At 39.1% G+C, this 16,689-nt stretch overlaps 1 protein-coding gene across 4 annotated transcripts in view; it reads right to left on the bottom strand.

The window, feature by feature from the left end:
- Nucleotides 1-16,689, bottom strand: part of PEAK1 (pseudopodium enriched atypical kinase 1) — a 253,250-nt gene that overhangs the window by 32,940 nt on the left and 203,621 nt on the right. For all 4 annotated transcript variants that reach the window (XM_045532723.1, XM_045532711.1, XM_045532740.1 and 1 more), the window contains one exon: nt 1,502-1,695. In XM_045532723.1, the coding sequence (XP_045388679.1) occupies nt 1,502-1,695 (194 nt within the window). The remainder of the gene's footprint in view (nt 1-1,501; nt 1,696-16,689) is intronic.

Raw genomic sequence — 16,689 nt, 5'->3', positions numbered from 1 at the left:
ATAAGAATCTTGCTCGTGCTCTGCATGTAGTTGTCCATGCTACTCACCTCTTTCCTGACTTCATGGGAGAAGAGCACTGAGAAATCCTTATTCTTCCCCAGGCTTTGCTTTTCAGAAGGAAGGACAGTGTGTCACTCAAGGGAGCAAGACAGATCAAAAGTCACCGAGCATTCAAGGAAGAAGAGTGAAGATGATAAGAGCATTGAAGAATCTTTGCACTGGCAGGTAATTCAGCTCAACTCTCACTGCAGTGCAGCACTCTCCTTCACAGCATCTCTGAGATATGGCCAGTCAACCTCTGCCTGAATACCTTCAAAGATAGGGATCTTACTTCCTCAAGTCTGCTTCATCCAACTCAGAAATCTGGGATACATCATAGACTCTTCACATCATCCAACCTTGTGTATTTTACCTCTTAAGTGTCTATCGAATCTGTCCACTGTCCCCCCTTCCACTATCTTAGTTGAGGCCTCCCCTTCTCATCCCTTTATGTGGTCCTGCAATAGTATTCCATCTACCAGATTTCCTGCCATCAAATAATCCATCCTCATATGGCAGCCTGCAGAACAGATGTTCTAAAACACAAATCTAATCATGTTATTCCTCTGCTTAAAACCGTTTGATGGTTCACTATCACAAACAGCCAAAAGTCTAAGGTTTTAGCCTGAAATACATTATACTGGCTAACTCTCCACTTCACAGTTTGGCAACACTAAAGGCTTACAGTACCCACATGCACCAAGCTGTTTCGCATCTCCACAGTTTTGCTCATGTTGTTGCCTCTGATTTGAATAGTCTTCCTTCCCTCTGTCAACTAGATAAATCAGTTCAAGAATTACCTCCAGGAACGCATCTTTTGACACCCTCCCCTGTGTAATATCAAAAATATTCCATGCATTTTTCTATCGCTGCATTTATTATATTATACTGAAATCATAAACGAGTTCATCTTTTTGCCCCCAGGTAAGTCCCTCAAAGGACAATGCCAGCACCCTTAGCACATGGCCAGGGCTCATGGTAGCAGGTGTTTAATATATGCCTAGTAAATACCAGAACTTTTTTCTTAGGTGAGTTAAAATTTATAATTCCAGGTTGGACACAGTGGCTCATGCCTGTAATCCTAGCACTTTGGAAAGCCAAGGTGGGAGGATTGCTTGAGCCCAGGAGTCTGAGACCAGCCTGAGCAACATTCTCTACAAAAAAATTTAAAAATTAGCTGGGTGTGGTGGTGCATGCCTGTAGTCCCAACTACTTGGGAGGCTGAGGCAGGAGGCTCATGTGAGCCTAGGAGCTTGAGGTTGTAGTGAGCTATGATGAGGCCACTGTACTGTAGACCCAGCAACAGAGCGAGATCCAGTCTTTAAAAAAAAAAATGTATAACTCCAGTGGCTAAACTTTTGCTTCATGGAGCAATAAAAATCATCTCTCTAGGAAAACAGAACATTTGGCTAGTACATAAAAAGGCAAGTTTCAATACTATTTATTTGACATGTGCACTTACCTAAGTTGCTGTATGTTGCACTACAGGGGTTTAAGTCCAGAGGATCTGAAATGTCGTCTTCTTTTTCCTCTTCCCTTTCCAGTTCAGGTAGGGGCAATGCTGGTGTGGCTGAAGGGCAGCCCCCGCCATCTTGCTTCACAACACTTTTTGGATCCCGAGGAGAAAAATCCTCTGTCACTTCATGGGTCACGTGACTGAAAGAAATCAGACCACTCGTCACACTGGCATTGCTAAAATTTAGATTTATGGAAGACATATACTTTCCATAAATGTAAATAACTGGTCCTATAGGCAGAGCAATGGGTCATAAGCCCCAACATATTTGTCTAAACACAAAGCAGTACTTCCTCTAGGTTGATAATTCTATTTACCTTGACTCATACATATTGGGAATCCAATTTGGTAAAGGAGGTGTGGTAGGCTGAGAGGAAGCGTGAGAATAACAGGCAAGGGGTGGAACAATTTTTTTAGGCAGTAATGGTGGTGGCAGAGGGAGCTGAATGTTTACCTGATTAAAGACAAATACACTCAAGTATTTAGTAAAGTATTTAGCATATTTACTATACTATATTATAGTACTCTAATACTATAGTAAACACCAAATACTTTACTATACAGTATTTACTTAGTATGTAGTATTCAGTATACACTAAAGTATTTAGTAAAGGATCAGAGATAAAGTTGAGATTAGACTATCTAAACAAGGAAGCTAAATTATTTTAATAGGTAAACTGAGGCCTGGAAGGTCCTATTGCCAGGAGAACAGAAGCATCAACCTTTGCCTGGGTGCATGCAGCAGGGAAGGAAAATGGAAAAGAAAGCTCTACTTTCTAGTTAATCTCTTCTATTAAAATGAGTCTCAAGCATCGTGCTGGCCACATACCAGTATATGATCAATCTTGTTTTACTGTCGCCTGCTTATTTGCTTATAACTACCCTCTGCCCATCCTTTCTACTCCCCAACCTACCTGAACTCTGCCAATTCTGTTGCTATAAAGCACAAAGGGACGGAACACTTATTAAATGCTGGTGGAGAAAACTGGCCTACTTAGAAAATCTCAGTGGGCTGGTTAATGAAATAAATTCAAAATCGGCATCTTTAAAGATTTCTAGGTCTACGGAAAAGTGTTCCTAGACTATCACACAACTCTCCAGTTCTTCTTCCTGGTTTCGTTAATGAAAAACAGAAAGAAGGAAAGGAAACATATACTGTTACATGTTACTTCTGGATTTCCAGTTGGCAGTGAGTCATGGTGACATTTACAAGTTTCTTTAAAAGAGGTACTTTGTTTGATCGTGTGTCATCAGAACATACATTACCTGTGGACTTAAGAGAGCAGATCTAAAGAAGAAGGAGTACCTTCTTATCAATCTTTCATTATGGAAATCGTGCCTGTGCCTGGACAGAAAAATAAGCCTTGATGTCTGCTGGATGTACAACTTCAAAAATATTCTTTCAAAGCTGTCAGAGCCAGAGGTCTCTCTATACTGGGAGTGAGCAATGAGCTGGAAGTTCTGTTAGGGGATCTGGCTCTGGGGACAGTGGTGAGGTGGTAAGGAATCACCCCGTTAGCAGTCAAGAGGGTCATCTATGTAAAGGAGGCCTCATACAGTAAAGCGTGCTGCTCTTCTCCATGGACTGCCCTTGGTCATCAACTTAAAAAGAGGGACTCCATACAAAGCTGGTTTCTCAGAACATGCAGCATCATAAAATCAAGGTAGCAAGAGGGCTTTACTTCCATGCATTCGCAAAGACAAAGCAAAGTGACACTTCCAAGACATTCTCAGGTACCACTTAATGTCTGTTACAGATTGTATTATCACTGAGTAGCTATCAACAAGATTTAGGAGGGAGGAAATGTTCTTTTCTGGGAAAAAGTTGATATAAACCACTTCTAATTTCAAAGCAATAAATATAAAGTGATTTTTAAATATCACCCCTGCCTTGAGAGAAAAAAATGTTAAAGCTCCAGACATTTCTTATTCTAAAGTCAGCTTTAGAGATGTTGTAAAAAGTTGTTTCTGGGCTCCTCATCCCTGCAACCTTACTCTTGCCTTTTCCTTTCTTTCCCCGATCTCCTGGTTATTACTAAAATAAAGCTCTCCTTCCTATTTGTCAAAAACAGGTGGTAAAGGGTTCAGAAATCATGATTTCACCCTCACTTGTCTGTTTTCCTCCCAGGCAATGGACTATTTACAACAAAACCCAGCTCCTGTGGAAACCACAGTAAATGCTGCTGTTATTAACCTATGGGGAGTTCTATGGGCCTGTTCCACATACATACATGTAACACAGCTCTGTACTCTGAAGGGCTTCACAAAACAAAACATGGATGCTAAAAAGCAAGAAATATTAAAGACTCACCCACTGTACTCACTAACACAATTCCCCATTAAAGGAAATTTTCACAGGGCCTTCTTGAGTCTGTTAATTTTGTTCTGAAACTCTGATAAACCACAGATGAGTTCTGGAGAGCTACAAGTTGAGCAAACCATGAGAAGAGGCTTGAATTATGCACCTTAATATCACCCATTGCATCTTGACCTTTACCTTAGGGGTTTGGTCTGGGAAATGTGCAGATTACCTTCCGGGAGCTAAGCAGAGTGAAAGCTAGTTTTATTAACTCCTTGAGGACCAAGGCAGCACAGCCTTTATTCCAGATAAAGATCAGTTTGCATAAGTACATTTTAAATAAGTGCACTGGTACATTAAATCACCAATTAAAATAATTGTCAACTATAAAGAACTATGCAAATAGAGCTGATAAAAGTAAAATCACATGTGTTTGCAAATGGATGCTAAAATATTTAATCTGCATTTACAATGACAGCAGTCTTTAAAAGGAGTAAGAATTTTAAAAATCCATTAATGATATGTCATGTTTTAATGCTTGAGGGAAGAACAGCTCTTTGTATGACTAAAATGGTAAAAGAGAGGGGAAAAGAGAGAGGTTCTGAGAGTTCACACTTAGATATGGTAACATGCTAGGACTAAAGAATAAAGAATTGAGAAAAACATCGAGAAGGCTGACTCAGTCACTATGTATAAACAACACAGGCAAATCATTCAGGAAGAAAGAAGAAAGGGAAAGCTTATGATTCATTTGCCACTAGGCATATTAATTTAATAAGGGAATTTAATTTTTGACCATTGACTTATTTCACATTTAGACATAAAATCAGAAAACCCTCCCAAACACTAAAATGACATTTTACAAATATAGGCTTTATCTCCTAACAAAGAGTTTCACCACCATTTCATTGGGAAATGTTTAATGTAATGGAGAAAACACTAAAATGGGAATCAGAACCTGGGTTCTGTTTCTCTATATTACTTTGATCTTCTGAACAAACTTGATGATGGCATCAGGAGGAAGTTAATGGAGAAAATGAAGATTTAAATTTCTTCCATTTCATACATGAGACAGATGGTAAGAAATTATTTAAAATGAAAATTAAATGAAATACGTGAGAATTTCTTATACACTACATGTCAGCACGTCTTGAAATCACAAACAATGACCAGCATTTTTAGACATTTTTTTTTTCAGGTTATTCAATGAATTTGATATTCATTACTATAAAATAGAACTATGAAGTGATAGATGGCCCACACCAAAGAGGAAGTTATAGCTTTTATATTTCTGCTATTTAAATTCATGTTGAAACAATCCCTAGACTTGTAATATGATGTGGAAAGTCTATAATAACTACGGTGTTGATATCTAGGTCCCTGATCTTCAGGTTGGGTCAAACCCTAAATTAGCCTACTCTTTGTCCTCAGCCCTCAGCATTCCTTCTGCTTTCATAACGGAAGGACAACACACGTTTGTGCTTTAAACTTGTCAACCAACTTTCCATTAATGACCAGTTTTAAACTGAGATTTGGTGAGATTTATGGTCTAACCTGACATTTAAGAAACCATGCCATAACCTCCACAAAGACAACTCATTTTCTGAACATGTAGAATGAATGTAAAGTATTCAGAGGAAACAGTAACATTGTTACAGATTTGTCTGTTATATAAATGAATCCCTTGGAAGGTTATATCTCATCAGTCTGCAATATTCATACATAATTCAAAGCTGCAGAAGCAATTTCCTATGGGAAACTCACTTGGCTTACCCAGGTGGTAGGATTAATCATTACACCATCAAATGAAATAATCTTTTTTATTTTTTTCCTAGAAAATTTGTTTAAGACAGATTTTTATAAAAATTCTGTTAAATGTCTGAATGTACTTTTTAAAAAGGCAAATCAAATTCCACATTAAACCAGATTAAAGGCCTTTATGTACCCAAGTATTTCCACAATTTCCGTTCAACTCTATCTTCAAATTCAACCACCTTCATTCAGCTTCCGAAGGGACCGTACATGAAATCAGACTTCTGTAGGGACCATCTGCCTCTTGGGGCAAATGCTATTTTAATTTGCCAGCTCTCTTCGGCAGGCACAGCTGTCTCTAGTTGCCCAAGACAGCCAGTAAACAAACGTGTGATTTTTAAAACCTCCTTTTACCCCTAAAAATCAGACCAAGGCACACAGAAACAAAATTTCATGGTTTTGGTACTGTTTTCCAGACCTGCTTATGTCTGGGATTGTCTGGGATGATGGACCTTTGCAGAAATGCAATCTACGTCAACACATAAGGGGAGTTCAAAATTATCAAATCCCACACCTTTGTAAGATATTGGAAGGGAGAAAAAATGAAAAAACCCGTTTCTTTTTGTCTCTCTACCTCTAGGACCCCCTACCAATGTGACATTTCTTAATCCCATCTTAGTTTCCAGGTCATCAACCTGATTTTGCTACACTTTCCGATCACTGGCATTCTCAGGTAGAAAAGTGTTGTGTCCGCTGATCACTATCTAGTGTCTCCAATTTTCCACTAAGCCTTCTGTAGTCTTTCACTGAAAACGTCAAACTTCTTATCCTGAACTGAGATTAACCTTTAACTGAGATCTGATGAGTTCCTACTAATATGTCTAACGTAGTCTGGTCAAACAAAGGTAGCTCATACTGGTGTGAATGAAGTGGCTAGGTCTTGGGATGGAGAAGACTGGCAGCCATGTGCAAGGCCTTGAATAGAATCTAATTTTCTGACATTGCACAGTTTCTCTTTTTAAACAGACATGAATGGCAAATTAAAAGTGTCTTCAAGGCACCAGACTGCAAGACAGCAAAGCAGATAAAAACATCGGCCTCTGTAAATCACTGTCACCTTCACAATACTAAGAAAATTACAGTTTGAAAATCCTATGAAATACAAAGTCAGAATAGTATCTGTGCAAATTAATAGAAAAGATAAATTAATTTTGGAAAGAGCAATAAAATATGGTTGCCATTCTCAATAACAGAGATACAAAAGCAGCTCGTCAGCATCATCATTTGGGTCTTGGTTCCATTCTAAAGAATGGGGTGAGATACTGATGTACATGTCCTGAAAAGGCAAGATATTAGAAGAAAATACCCATAGCCCTCTTCGAGGGGACTTTGACCCCCAAATATAAAACAGCCTCTCTGGGGTCCTGCATTTTTTCTGCATGCTCAGAAGCACTGGAGAAGCAAGTCAGTACACCTTTTTCCACCTTCCTCTTATCTCCCTCTGCCCTGTGAGTCAGAGTAGGGAGATGCTGAGAAATGATTATGTACACTTAGCTCTCCCAAAACGGTGCAGGCTCACTGAAATGGACATAGGGCGGGAACGGGACCTAGAAGTATTCAGAACATACTCCTACTCAACACTGCACAAGCTGTGCACTTTTCCACTTAATTCACAAAAACACTTCAGGAGGCAGATGCAATTATTCTCATTTTATAAATGAGGAAACTGAGATGGAAAGAAATTAAGTCAATTGTCTAAAATTACATGGGTAGAGTTGGCATCAGAACCAATACTGTCTAACTCTCATGTCCAGGTTCTTTCCACCACACCAGTACCATCAGGCAAGCCTGGCATACTGAAATTCGGGGTACTAATGATTACAGATGTGTTCTACTTTTGAAAAATCCTAAATGAATAAACCAAAAAAGTCATTATTTACATCACAAAAAAAATTTCTTCAAATAGGAGCTGTCTAGTATAGAATGACTGTGTTTATAGACATTTGGCTTCCTAATAATAATCACCACCACCACAACCTCTACATTTACTGAGTGCTAAGCACTGTCCTTAAATATTTATTTTCTAACAATAACACTCCAAGTAAGGTTTATTATTTCCATAATAGCAAATAATAATAGTAGCCAAAACTTACACGGTGCTTATATGTGCCAGTTCTAAGCTATGTTTCTCAAAAGAGGCACTACTGACATTCTTGCCACATAATTCTTTGTTGTGGAGGGCTGCCCATATAGCAGGATAATACCAGGATTTCTTCTTTCTACCCACTAGGTATTGGAACAAACCCCTCCTCCCCGGTTGTAACAACCAAAAATGTCTCCAGACACTGTCAAATGTGCCGTGGGAGGAAAATCTCTTTCCCCTTTCTAAACCGCTTATTTATATAAACTCATATAAGTCTCACAACAATCTGCTAGGCAGGTTATTATCTGTGTTTTACAAATGAAGAAACTATAGCTCAGAAAGGTTACTTGCCTCAGATAACACAGCTAGTAACTGGTAGAGCTGAGATTCAAACCCTGCAGTTTAGCTCTGAGCCTGTCCTCTCAACAGCTACATTATTCTACCTCTCAGTTTACAGATGAAAAAACTGCTAAGCAGAACTCAGGTAACTTGTCCAAGATGATATAGCTATTAAGTCGCAAAGTCAGGATTCTAACCCAGGTCTGGGCAATTTCAAAGTCTGTGTTCTAAAATATTATGCCAATGGCTATCAAACTTTAATATACCCAAGAATTTCCTGGGAAACTTGTTAAAGATGCCGATTCTCAGCTCCCACCTCTAGGGATTGATTTAACAGCTTTGGAGTATGGCCCAGGAATCTGCATTTACATACTCTAGGTGATTCTGATGCAGTTGGTATCAGGACCACACTTTGAGAAACTATTTTTCACTGCCTTTCTCTCCTAGAAAGAATAGGGCAGTAAGTATAGCAGCAAGGTGCAAAAAGTGAGCAGGAAAATTTTAAGTAAAGGGGCATGATTCCTCAGAAGTGACATAAGCAGAAAAGAGAAAATAAAATAATTTAAATAGCCACAGATGAGAAATTCATAATGGACTATTAAAAAGGTAGAAGGGCGGGTAACACTTCGGACTATTCCTAACCTTCTGAGGTTTATTCTTAGAATACAATTATACATATCCCCCAAACAGTAGAGAATGAGGATTTGGCCTAGTATGACATTTATGATTTTTGTTAGAAACTCTGACCGGTTGAAGTCCACTCTGAGAGTATGAAATGGCGTCTGTGACAGCAGCGTAAGTCACGTCTTCCCATATGCTGCAATGTTTCATCTCAGCTATTTTATCAACAGAGGACAGAGGTGAGCACAAAAGGCAGGCCCCAGCGACTGAAGAAGCTGCTACAAGAAGAGGAACCACAGTGCCTGCACTTTCTATCCACCCGTCCAGGGGACGCCTCTGGAAATGCCACTTTTGTTCTGCCCTTCCTCTGTTCCACATCATCCGTAGATCCTTGTGGCCATCCAGATTCTACCTGCAGGTCAATAAGGCCCTTCACGATGAGGCTACAATGTATGTTTCCATCCTTATTCCAAATTTTCTGAGACACAATCCTTCAGCTCCAGATAAGCCCATTTATTCCAAACTCAGCCAGTCTTCAAAGACTACTCAAATCCTATATTACCCATGATGTCCTACCATCCATAGGGACATTTTCTTCTCAGGACATCCATGGCAGGGGACTGAGGATTACAGCAAGCACCCAGTAAGTAGGTGTTAAATAAAAGCAGGTGGCATGTGGGCAGTAAGGCACTAGACAATGTCAGCAAGATCTGGATCCACGCTACTCTCACCGAATTTCTGTCTATACCACCATGGAGTGTGGGATTGGGACAGGGTCCGGTGTAGAAAGCAAGTAGGGCTAGGGAACTCTCTCCTCACTGGGAAGTCAAAGGAACAGGACATCTTCCCGGATGCAGAGTGGAGCTTCAGTCATGTGCCAGCAGCACAGAAAGGCCCACTGGCTGATTGCTGAGGCTATTCCATTCCCTGAAAATTAGAGGTGGGGGCAGGGGACTGATCAGTGTGCCACGGCTATCATCACTTTGTTGCTTTTAGGCAAGCCTTTCTCTTTGCTATCAACAAATCATCATTATAGAGGTACTACATGAGGAGAAACTGCCTGTCCTGGAATTAAACCTTTAAATATCACCTGATAACTTTAATCAATACTCTACTGCAGTTACGTTAAATAATCACTGACTGAAACTGTGGCCTTGAGGTCTGAAGACAGGCCTAGAAATGAGAAACTCAAATTTAATTTCAACTTTGCCACAACGCTACTCTGTCCATGTTCCCCATTATTCATCTATAAAATGGGTATAGCGACATTTATAGGAGTACGTATTAATTAGGACATTCACATGAAGTGCTTTTAAGAGAGTGAATAACTATGCCAGTGCTGAGTACTTTAAGACTCAACACTATTGACAGGTCAGTGAATCAGCACACATCACTGCAGCCCTTACTGGTTACATGCATGCCTTCCTATGCTCAGTCTGACTTTAAAAGGCACAGCAGACACCAAAAGACTCAACAATCACCACCAGTAGTGCAACAAAAATAATTTAGGGGGACTAACGGTCTCTGAAATCAGAATCTGGCTCTGCCATCTACTTGCAGAGTGGCCTTGGGAACGTCAATGAACCTCAGTGTCTCGACTTCTTATAAAATAGGAAGAATACAACGTCAGACTATTGGGAACAAAAGTATTGTAAGAATTACATCATAAGTACTGGTATTTAACTTCAGATTCATTAGAGGAACAAGAAAACAAAACTAACCCAAGTGGGGAGTTGTCAGTTTGAATCTTCACTTTAGAACATTTTCATTATGAGACTCCAAGCAAGTCAGTTTACTTCTCTGGAGTTATATCATCTCCCCAAAGGAAAAGAAACAAAGCCGTCCGAAGACCACCCCATCATGGTGCATATAAACACAATCATTCTGCATTATTCTGTGATTACGATGAAGATATTTATCAGTTTTCTCTAAAACACAATTATTTAAAAATTCAATGGTAAGGACTTCATGAACTCATTTAAACTTTAGGAACAATATGTCAGCAAATGTAGATGTGATCTTTATAAATGCTAATAATCCAGAAGTTTTTTTTAGAGCAAAAGAATATGTGATCAGGAGAGCAAGCAGCTATTTTCAGCCTCTGTCTCCAATTATTTTTTTCTTTATGAGAAGTAGGAATTTGATCTTCAGAGGCCAGTTTGGTCCTAAGCATGAAAAGACGACTTTGATAGGATTCTCTTAGTAAAAAGTAGAGATAATACAAATTAAGATATAATTGGAGCTGAGTATTAAAACAATTCAAGCTTCCAACTGAATTTTTCATAGAGAAGGACATGACATTTTACCATAGTCTAAGAAGTGTTGAGATTTTAATTTTCCATACTATATGTGTATATACACGTGTATATTAAGAGATGCTGACTCTAATTACTTTAGTGAGTACCAAACCGTTTTGGTGTTTGGCTGGAATGGCTAACAGGCCACTAGCACACTTGACAACCACAGACAAATCTGATACTATAGCTTAGCCCAGGGATCAGCAAACTTTTCCTGTAAAAGGCCAGACAGTAAATACTTTATTTAGGCTTTGCGGATCCTATGGTTTCTACTACTCAACTCTATCATTGTAGTGCAAGAGCAGCCATAGACAACATGTAAAAGATGAAAAGTGGCTATTTTCCAATACTACTTCATTTACAAAAACAGGTAACAGGTTGACTTTGAACCACTGACTATACTTTGCCAACTGTTGATCTATAACCTTGAACCCTGGAGTGGATTAGAGGGCTCCCAGGATAGACTCCTGGATTGTTAAGGAGTATAGTTTAACTATATGGTCTCTGGGAGGATCCAAAAGGACTTGGAAGGGTAAAGGTTGATACAGATGAACAGCATTCCTAAGGGAGTAAAAGTATGCCAAATCTAATCTGCCTGTCGAAACCAGAAGTCGGCTGCGGTTTGGACAGAATCCCAGCTGTGCTAGACACAGCTGGATTCCTGAGATGGTTCTGGGAGTCCTGAAGAAACTGGACTTACATGGTATTGCAGAGTATACATTGGGGGACTTCTTTAATTAGGAACATGATGTTCAGGGTTGGTGGCATTTGAAAGGTTAGCTAAAGATCAAGAGGCCATTCAGGCAGCAAATGACATCCTTAACTTTAGCTGGAGTGTTATAGTTATTTTCTTAATCACTAGATTAGATTTTTTTCATTAGAAAAAGAAATTTTTGAACTAAAATTTTTTTAATTTATTTTTTTAGAGACAGAGTCTTGCTATGTTGCCTAGTCTAGACTCAAAGTCCTGGGCTCAAGCAATCCTCCTGCCTCAGCCTCCTGAGTAGCTGGGACTACAGGCACATGCTGCCACACCTGGCTGAACTAAAATTTTAAGGACATGTATGTGATTGGCAATAGATCTTGCTTACCAATTATGAAAAAATTATTTACACACAGGTGGGACTAAGTACCTGAACTGGGCAATTTGTATTTCGTGGTATTCTTACATTCGGGGACATAATTTGGACATAGAACTTATGTTTGAAAATGAAACATGCGAATAAATATAATTTTAGTTAATACCAAGAGTTTACCACCACAGGTTATTGAAAAGACTACTAAAAGGGTAGGAAAGGAAGGAAAGTAGGAAAAAGGAAATTGAACCCAGAAGGCAGAAGTAAAATGGAGAAGGAATAGTAAAAGTTATAAACATGGATAAATCTAAAATAAACAATGATATGATGGAGAGAGACAGGGCCGGGGGAGTTTCTTTAGATTAGGAGGTCAGTGAAGAATTTTCTGAGGAGGTGACATTTAAATTGAGAGCTGAAGGACAAGGAACCAGCCAAGCAAAGATCAGAAGGAAGCCTTCCAAACAGAGAGTAGTTGATAAAAAGGGCCTAAAGCAGGACTACGTTTGGCGTGTTTGAGGAACAGAAAGAAAGCTAGTATTTTGAGTAGTTCGTGAGCAAGGGGGTGAGTAGTAGGAGAGAGGTTAAACAGGTAGGCAGAGGTCATGTTGTGCAGGGACTTTCTTCACTGTGGTCAAACCATGGGATTTACATTTTAAAAAGAGTACTTGGCTGTTCTAAAAAGACTAGATTACAAGGGGCAAGAGATTGGGCAGAGAGATCAACTAGGAAACTGCTTTAGTAAACAGATGAGAGATGATGGTAGTTTGGACCAGGGTGGTAGAAGCAGGGATGGAGAGAAGTAGATATATTTGGGATATATTTTGGAGGTTGAATAAACAGGGCTTGATATTTTGGATGTACGGGCGGAGGGAAAGAGAAAATCAAGGATGACTCTTAGTTTTCTAGCTTGAGTAACGGGGCATGGATGGTGGCCTATTTACCAAGAAGGGAAGACTTGGGATGGAATGGATTTGTAGGGAAAAATTAAGAGTTCTGTTTTGGCCATGTTTCATTTGAAATGTTCATTTGAAGTGGAGATATTGAATGGAAAGTTCATGTGAATCATGAGGGAGAGGTCAGGGATAAAGATATCGGAGTCATCAGAATATTTATAGTATTTAAAATTTTGATACCAGATGCTGTTTAGCCAGGGGTTAGCCATTAGGGTTTAACGAACCCTCTTCAGTATATATGGTTATGATGGGGGTAGGGTGGGGAAAGCTTATCTGTTAGAGATGCTGAAATATTTACAAATGAAATGATATCTGGAATTTGCTTCAAAATAATGGGGGAAGTGGATAAGGGTATAGACAAAACAAGATTGGTCATAAATTGGTAATTGTTAAAGTGTGGTTTCTGTGGTAAATGGCGGTTTATTATTCTAATCTACCTGCTTTTGTATATGTTTAAAATTTTCTATCATAAAAAGTTTAAAATAAAATGAAACAAAAAAGGACCAATTTTAAGATAGTCTCAATTAAAAGGTAATCCTGTGGTACTGATTCCAAGATCAACATTATACACAAGGCACTCAGAAGGAAAGGAACCCAGAAAAACTAGAGGTTCATGAGCAAGGGGGTAAGATTAAACCCAAGAGGGTAAGATTAAAAGGTAGACAGATGCCACATATATAGGGCCTTCTTCAGTGTGGTAATATGACTGGATTTACTTTAAGAAAGAGCATGTGACTATTCTGAGAATATTAAGATTAATATTCTGAGATATTAAGCAAGGGGAAAGGGCAAGATATTAAGGAAGGATGATCTTTTTTTTTTTTTAGAGGCAAAGAGTGGCACTTGGCCCCCACCATGGGGGCCGGTGGACCCCTCCCACCAGGATGATCTTAAATTTTGGTTCTCTAAGCATAATTTGTAGAGGTCAACTCCTATTGTTAAATATTATGTTAGGTGCTTACAGATATTATCTATGTAGCCCTCAAAATATCTCTATAAGGTAAGTATTATTACTCCTGTTATTCCTATTGTACAGGCAGGGAAAATATGCCTCAGAAAGATTAAGCCAAAAGTCACAACTACTCAGTGGTAAAGTCAGAATTGAAATTTTTGCCTCCAGTGCTGGCATTTTCCCCACTATGCTATGCAATGTTATTCCTCATGTTATGGACACCAAAGAGTCGCAGAGATGGTGGGTAGGCAGGTATCATTCTAAAAATGACAGCTGAGAAATTCCCAACTGGTCACAGACAAGACTATCAATTAATTTCTCTCTCTCTCTTTTTATTTTTTTTTTGAGACAGAGTCTCACTCTGTCACCCGGGCTAGAGTGCAGTGGCATCATCATAGTCACCATAGCTCACTGCACCTCAAACTCCTGGGCTCAAACGATCCTCCTGCCTTGGCCTCCAGAGTAGCTGGGACTACAGATGCTCACCAGGACACCCGGCTAATTTTTCTATTTTTAGTAGAGACAGGGTCTCGCTCTTGCTCAGGCTGGTCTCAAGCTCTTGAGCTTAAGAGATCATCCCGTCTCAGCCTCCCAGAGTGCTAGGCCCCACACCTGGCCCCAAATTAATTTCTCTTGATCCAAACTAGCCAGATAGAAATGATGCCTATGTATACATTCCTGAACGAAAATGTGATCCCCTGGTAACCCATCTTCTAGTGCCTTTTCAATACTACTGCCAAAAAGAGATATTAGAAAAAATTCATGTTACTCTCCTGTTTAAAAACTGTTTCCTCTACAAAATCTATAGGATAAAGGCCAGATATTTCCACATATCATTCAAAGCTCTTCACAGCCTGCTTCAGAACTTCTGAAACTTTTTTGTCTCAGTATTGTTTTATAGTCTTAAAAGTTAAGAACCACAAGGGCTCTTGTTTGTGTGTCTTATATCTATTGCCATATAATTATTAATTCATTAAAAAAAAACTTTCTCATGGCCACATGGATGGAACTGGAGGACATTATGTTAAGTGAAGTAAGCAGGGAACAGAAAGTTAAACGCTGCCATGTTCTCATTCCTATGTGGAGGCTTAAAAAAAAGTTGATCTCATAGAACAGTGGTCCCCAACCTTTTTGGCACCAGGGACTGGTTTCATGGAAGACAATTTTTCCATAGACCAGTGGGGTGGGGGATGGTTTTGGGATGATTCAAGCGCATTACATTTATTGTGCAGTCAAACCTCTCTGCTAATGATAATCTGTATTTGCAGCCGCTCCCCAGCGCTAGCATCACTGCCTCAGCTCCACCTCAGATCATCAGGCGCTAGATTCTCATAAGAAGTGTGCAACCTAGATCCCTCACGTGCACAGCAGTTTAGAGTAGGGTTCGAGCTCCTATGAGAATCTAATGCGGCTGATCTGACAGGAGGCAGAGCTTATGCTGTGATAGGAGTGATGGGGAGTGGCTGTAAATACAGATGAAGCTACGCTGGGTTGCCCTCCACTGACCTCTTGCTGTGTGGCCCAGTTCCTAACAGGCCATGGACTGGTACTGGTCCACAGCCTGGGGTTTGGGGACCACAGTCATAGAAGTAAAAAGTAGACCAGAGGATACTAGATGCTGGGAAGGGTAGGGGGAATAGGGAGAGATTTTTTAAAGGACATAAAATTACAGCTAGATAGGAGGACTAAATCCTAGTGGTCTACAGCACTGTAGGATGACTATAGTTAACAATATATATTGTTCCAAATAGCTAGAAGGAGGATACTGAATGTTCACAATACAAAAGAAATGACAAATGTTTGAGATGATGGATATGCTAATTATCCTGATCCTATCACTATGTATTATATGTATCACGTCACTATGTACCCATAAATACGTGCAATTATGTGTCAATTATAAAATGTTTAAAATTTAAAAAAGTTAGAAAAAACCTTTAGACATTAACCTAAATAGTATTTTTTCAAATCTCTTTATTATCTGGCTTAACAGAGGAGGGCTCAAGTCTTACATTTGTGTCTGCATTCAATCTGCTGTGACATGTTGCCTTCATTAAAGAATATGAAAAATATGGGTCTCATTCAGATTTGTAGGTGAAAAGGGAGGAATATTTTAATAGCTTTTTAGAAAACTATGGATATTCTTTGTTGGCACTATACCAAAACTTGCTAAGCAGTAGTTTCTTAAACGTTAGTTGCAGTGTGGAATCTGAAACCATTACCAACAAACTTTTTGTACTCAGTTACATTAAAATCCATTGGTATCTTGCAGTTTTAATGTATCTTTTATTCATGCATAATTTTGTACACCCATTAGGTTATTTGGAAATCACTGGTTTACTGAGTCATGCAGATTCTCCATATGTTGACATATTTCATTATATAATACTTTTAACAATTCTTGATAATTCTACCACCAATTTCATTAGAAAAATGTTTATTTAGGAAGCTGTCAAGGTCATGGTGGCAAATAAGAGTGTTAAAAAATTCTTAATTCTTATTTTGCTCAAAAGGTTGAATTTTATCACTGACAACAAATACAGTCAGTTGTTTTCCTTGACAGGAATAGGTTTGCTATATTCATTCATTATCTGCCAAACACTCAAGTTTGAATAACCACAATCGGCCTGTCAGCTGTTCTTTTGAGGTGTTCTGTGAAAGAGAGGGCTAGCTCAAACTTTGCAGTTCAAACTATGTCACAA

This window comes from Lemur catta, chromosome 1 (genome assembly GCF_020740605.2).
Source record: "Lemur catta isolate mLemCat1 chromosome 1, mLemCat1.pri, whole genome shotgun sequence".
NCBI lineage: Eukaryota > Metazoa > Chordata > Mammalia > Primates > Lemuridae > Lemur > Lemur catta.
This window is presented reverse-complemented; position numbering and strand designations above follow the sequence as displayed.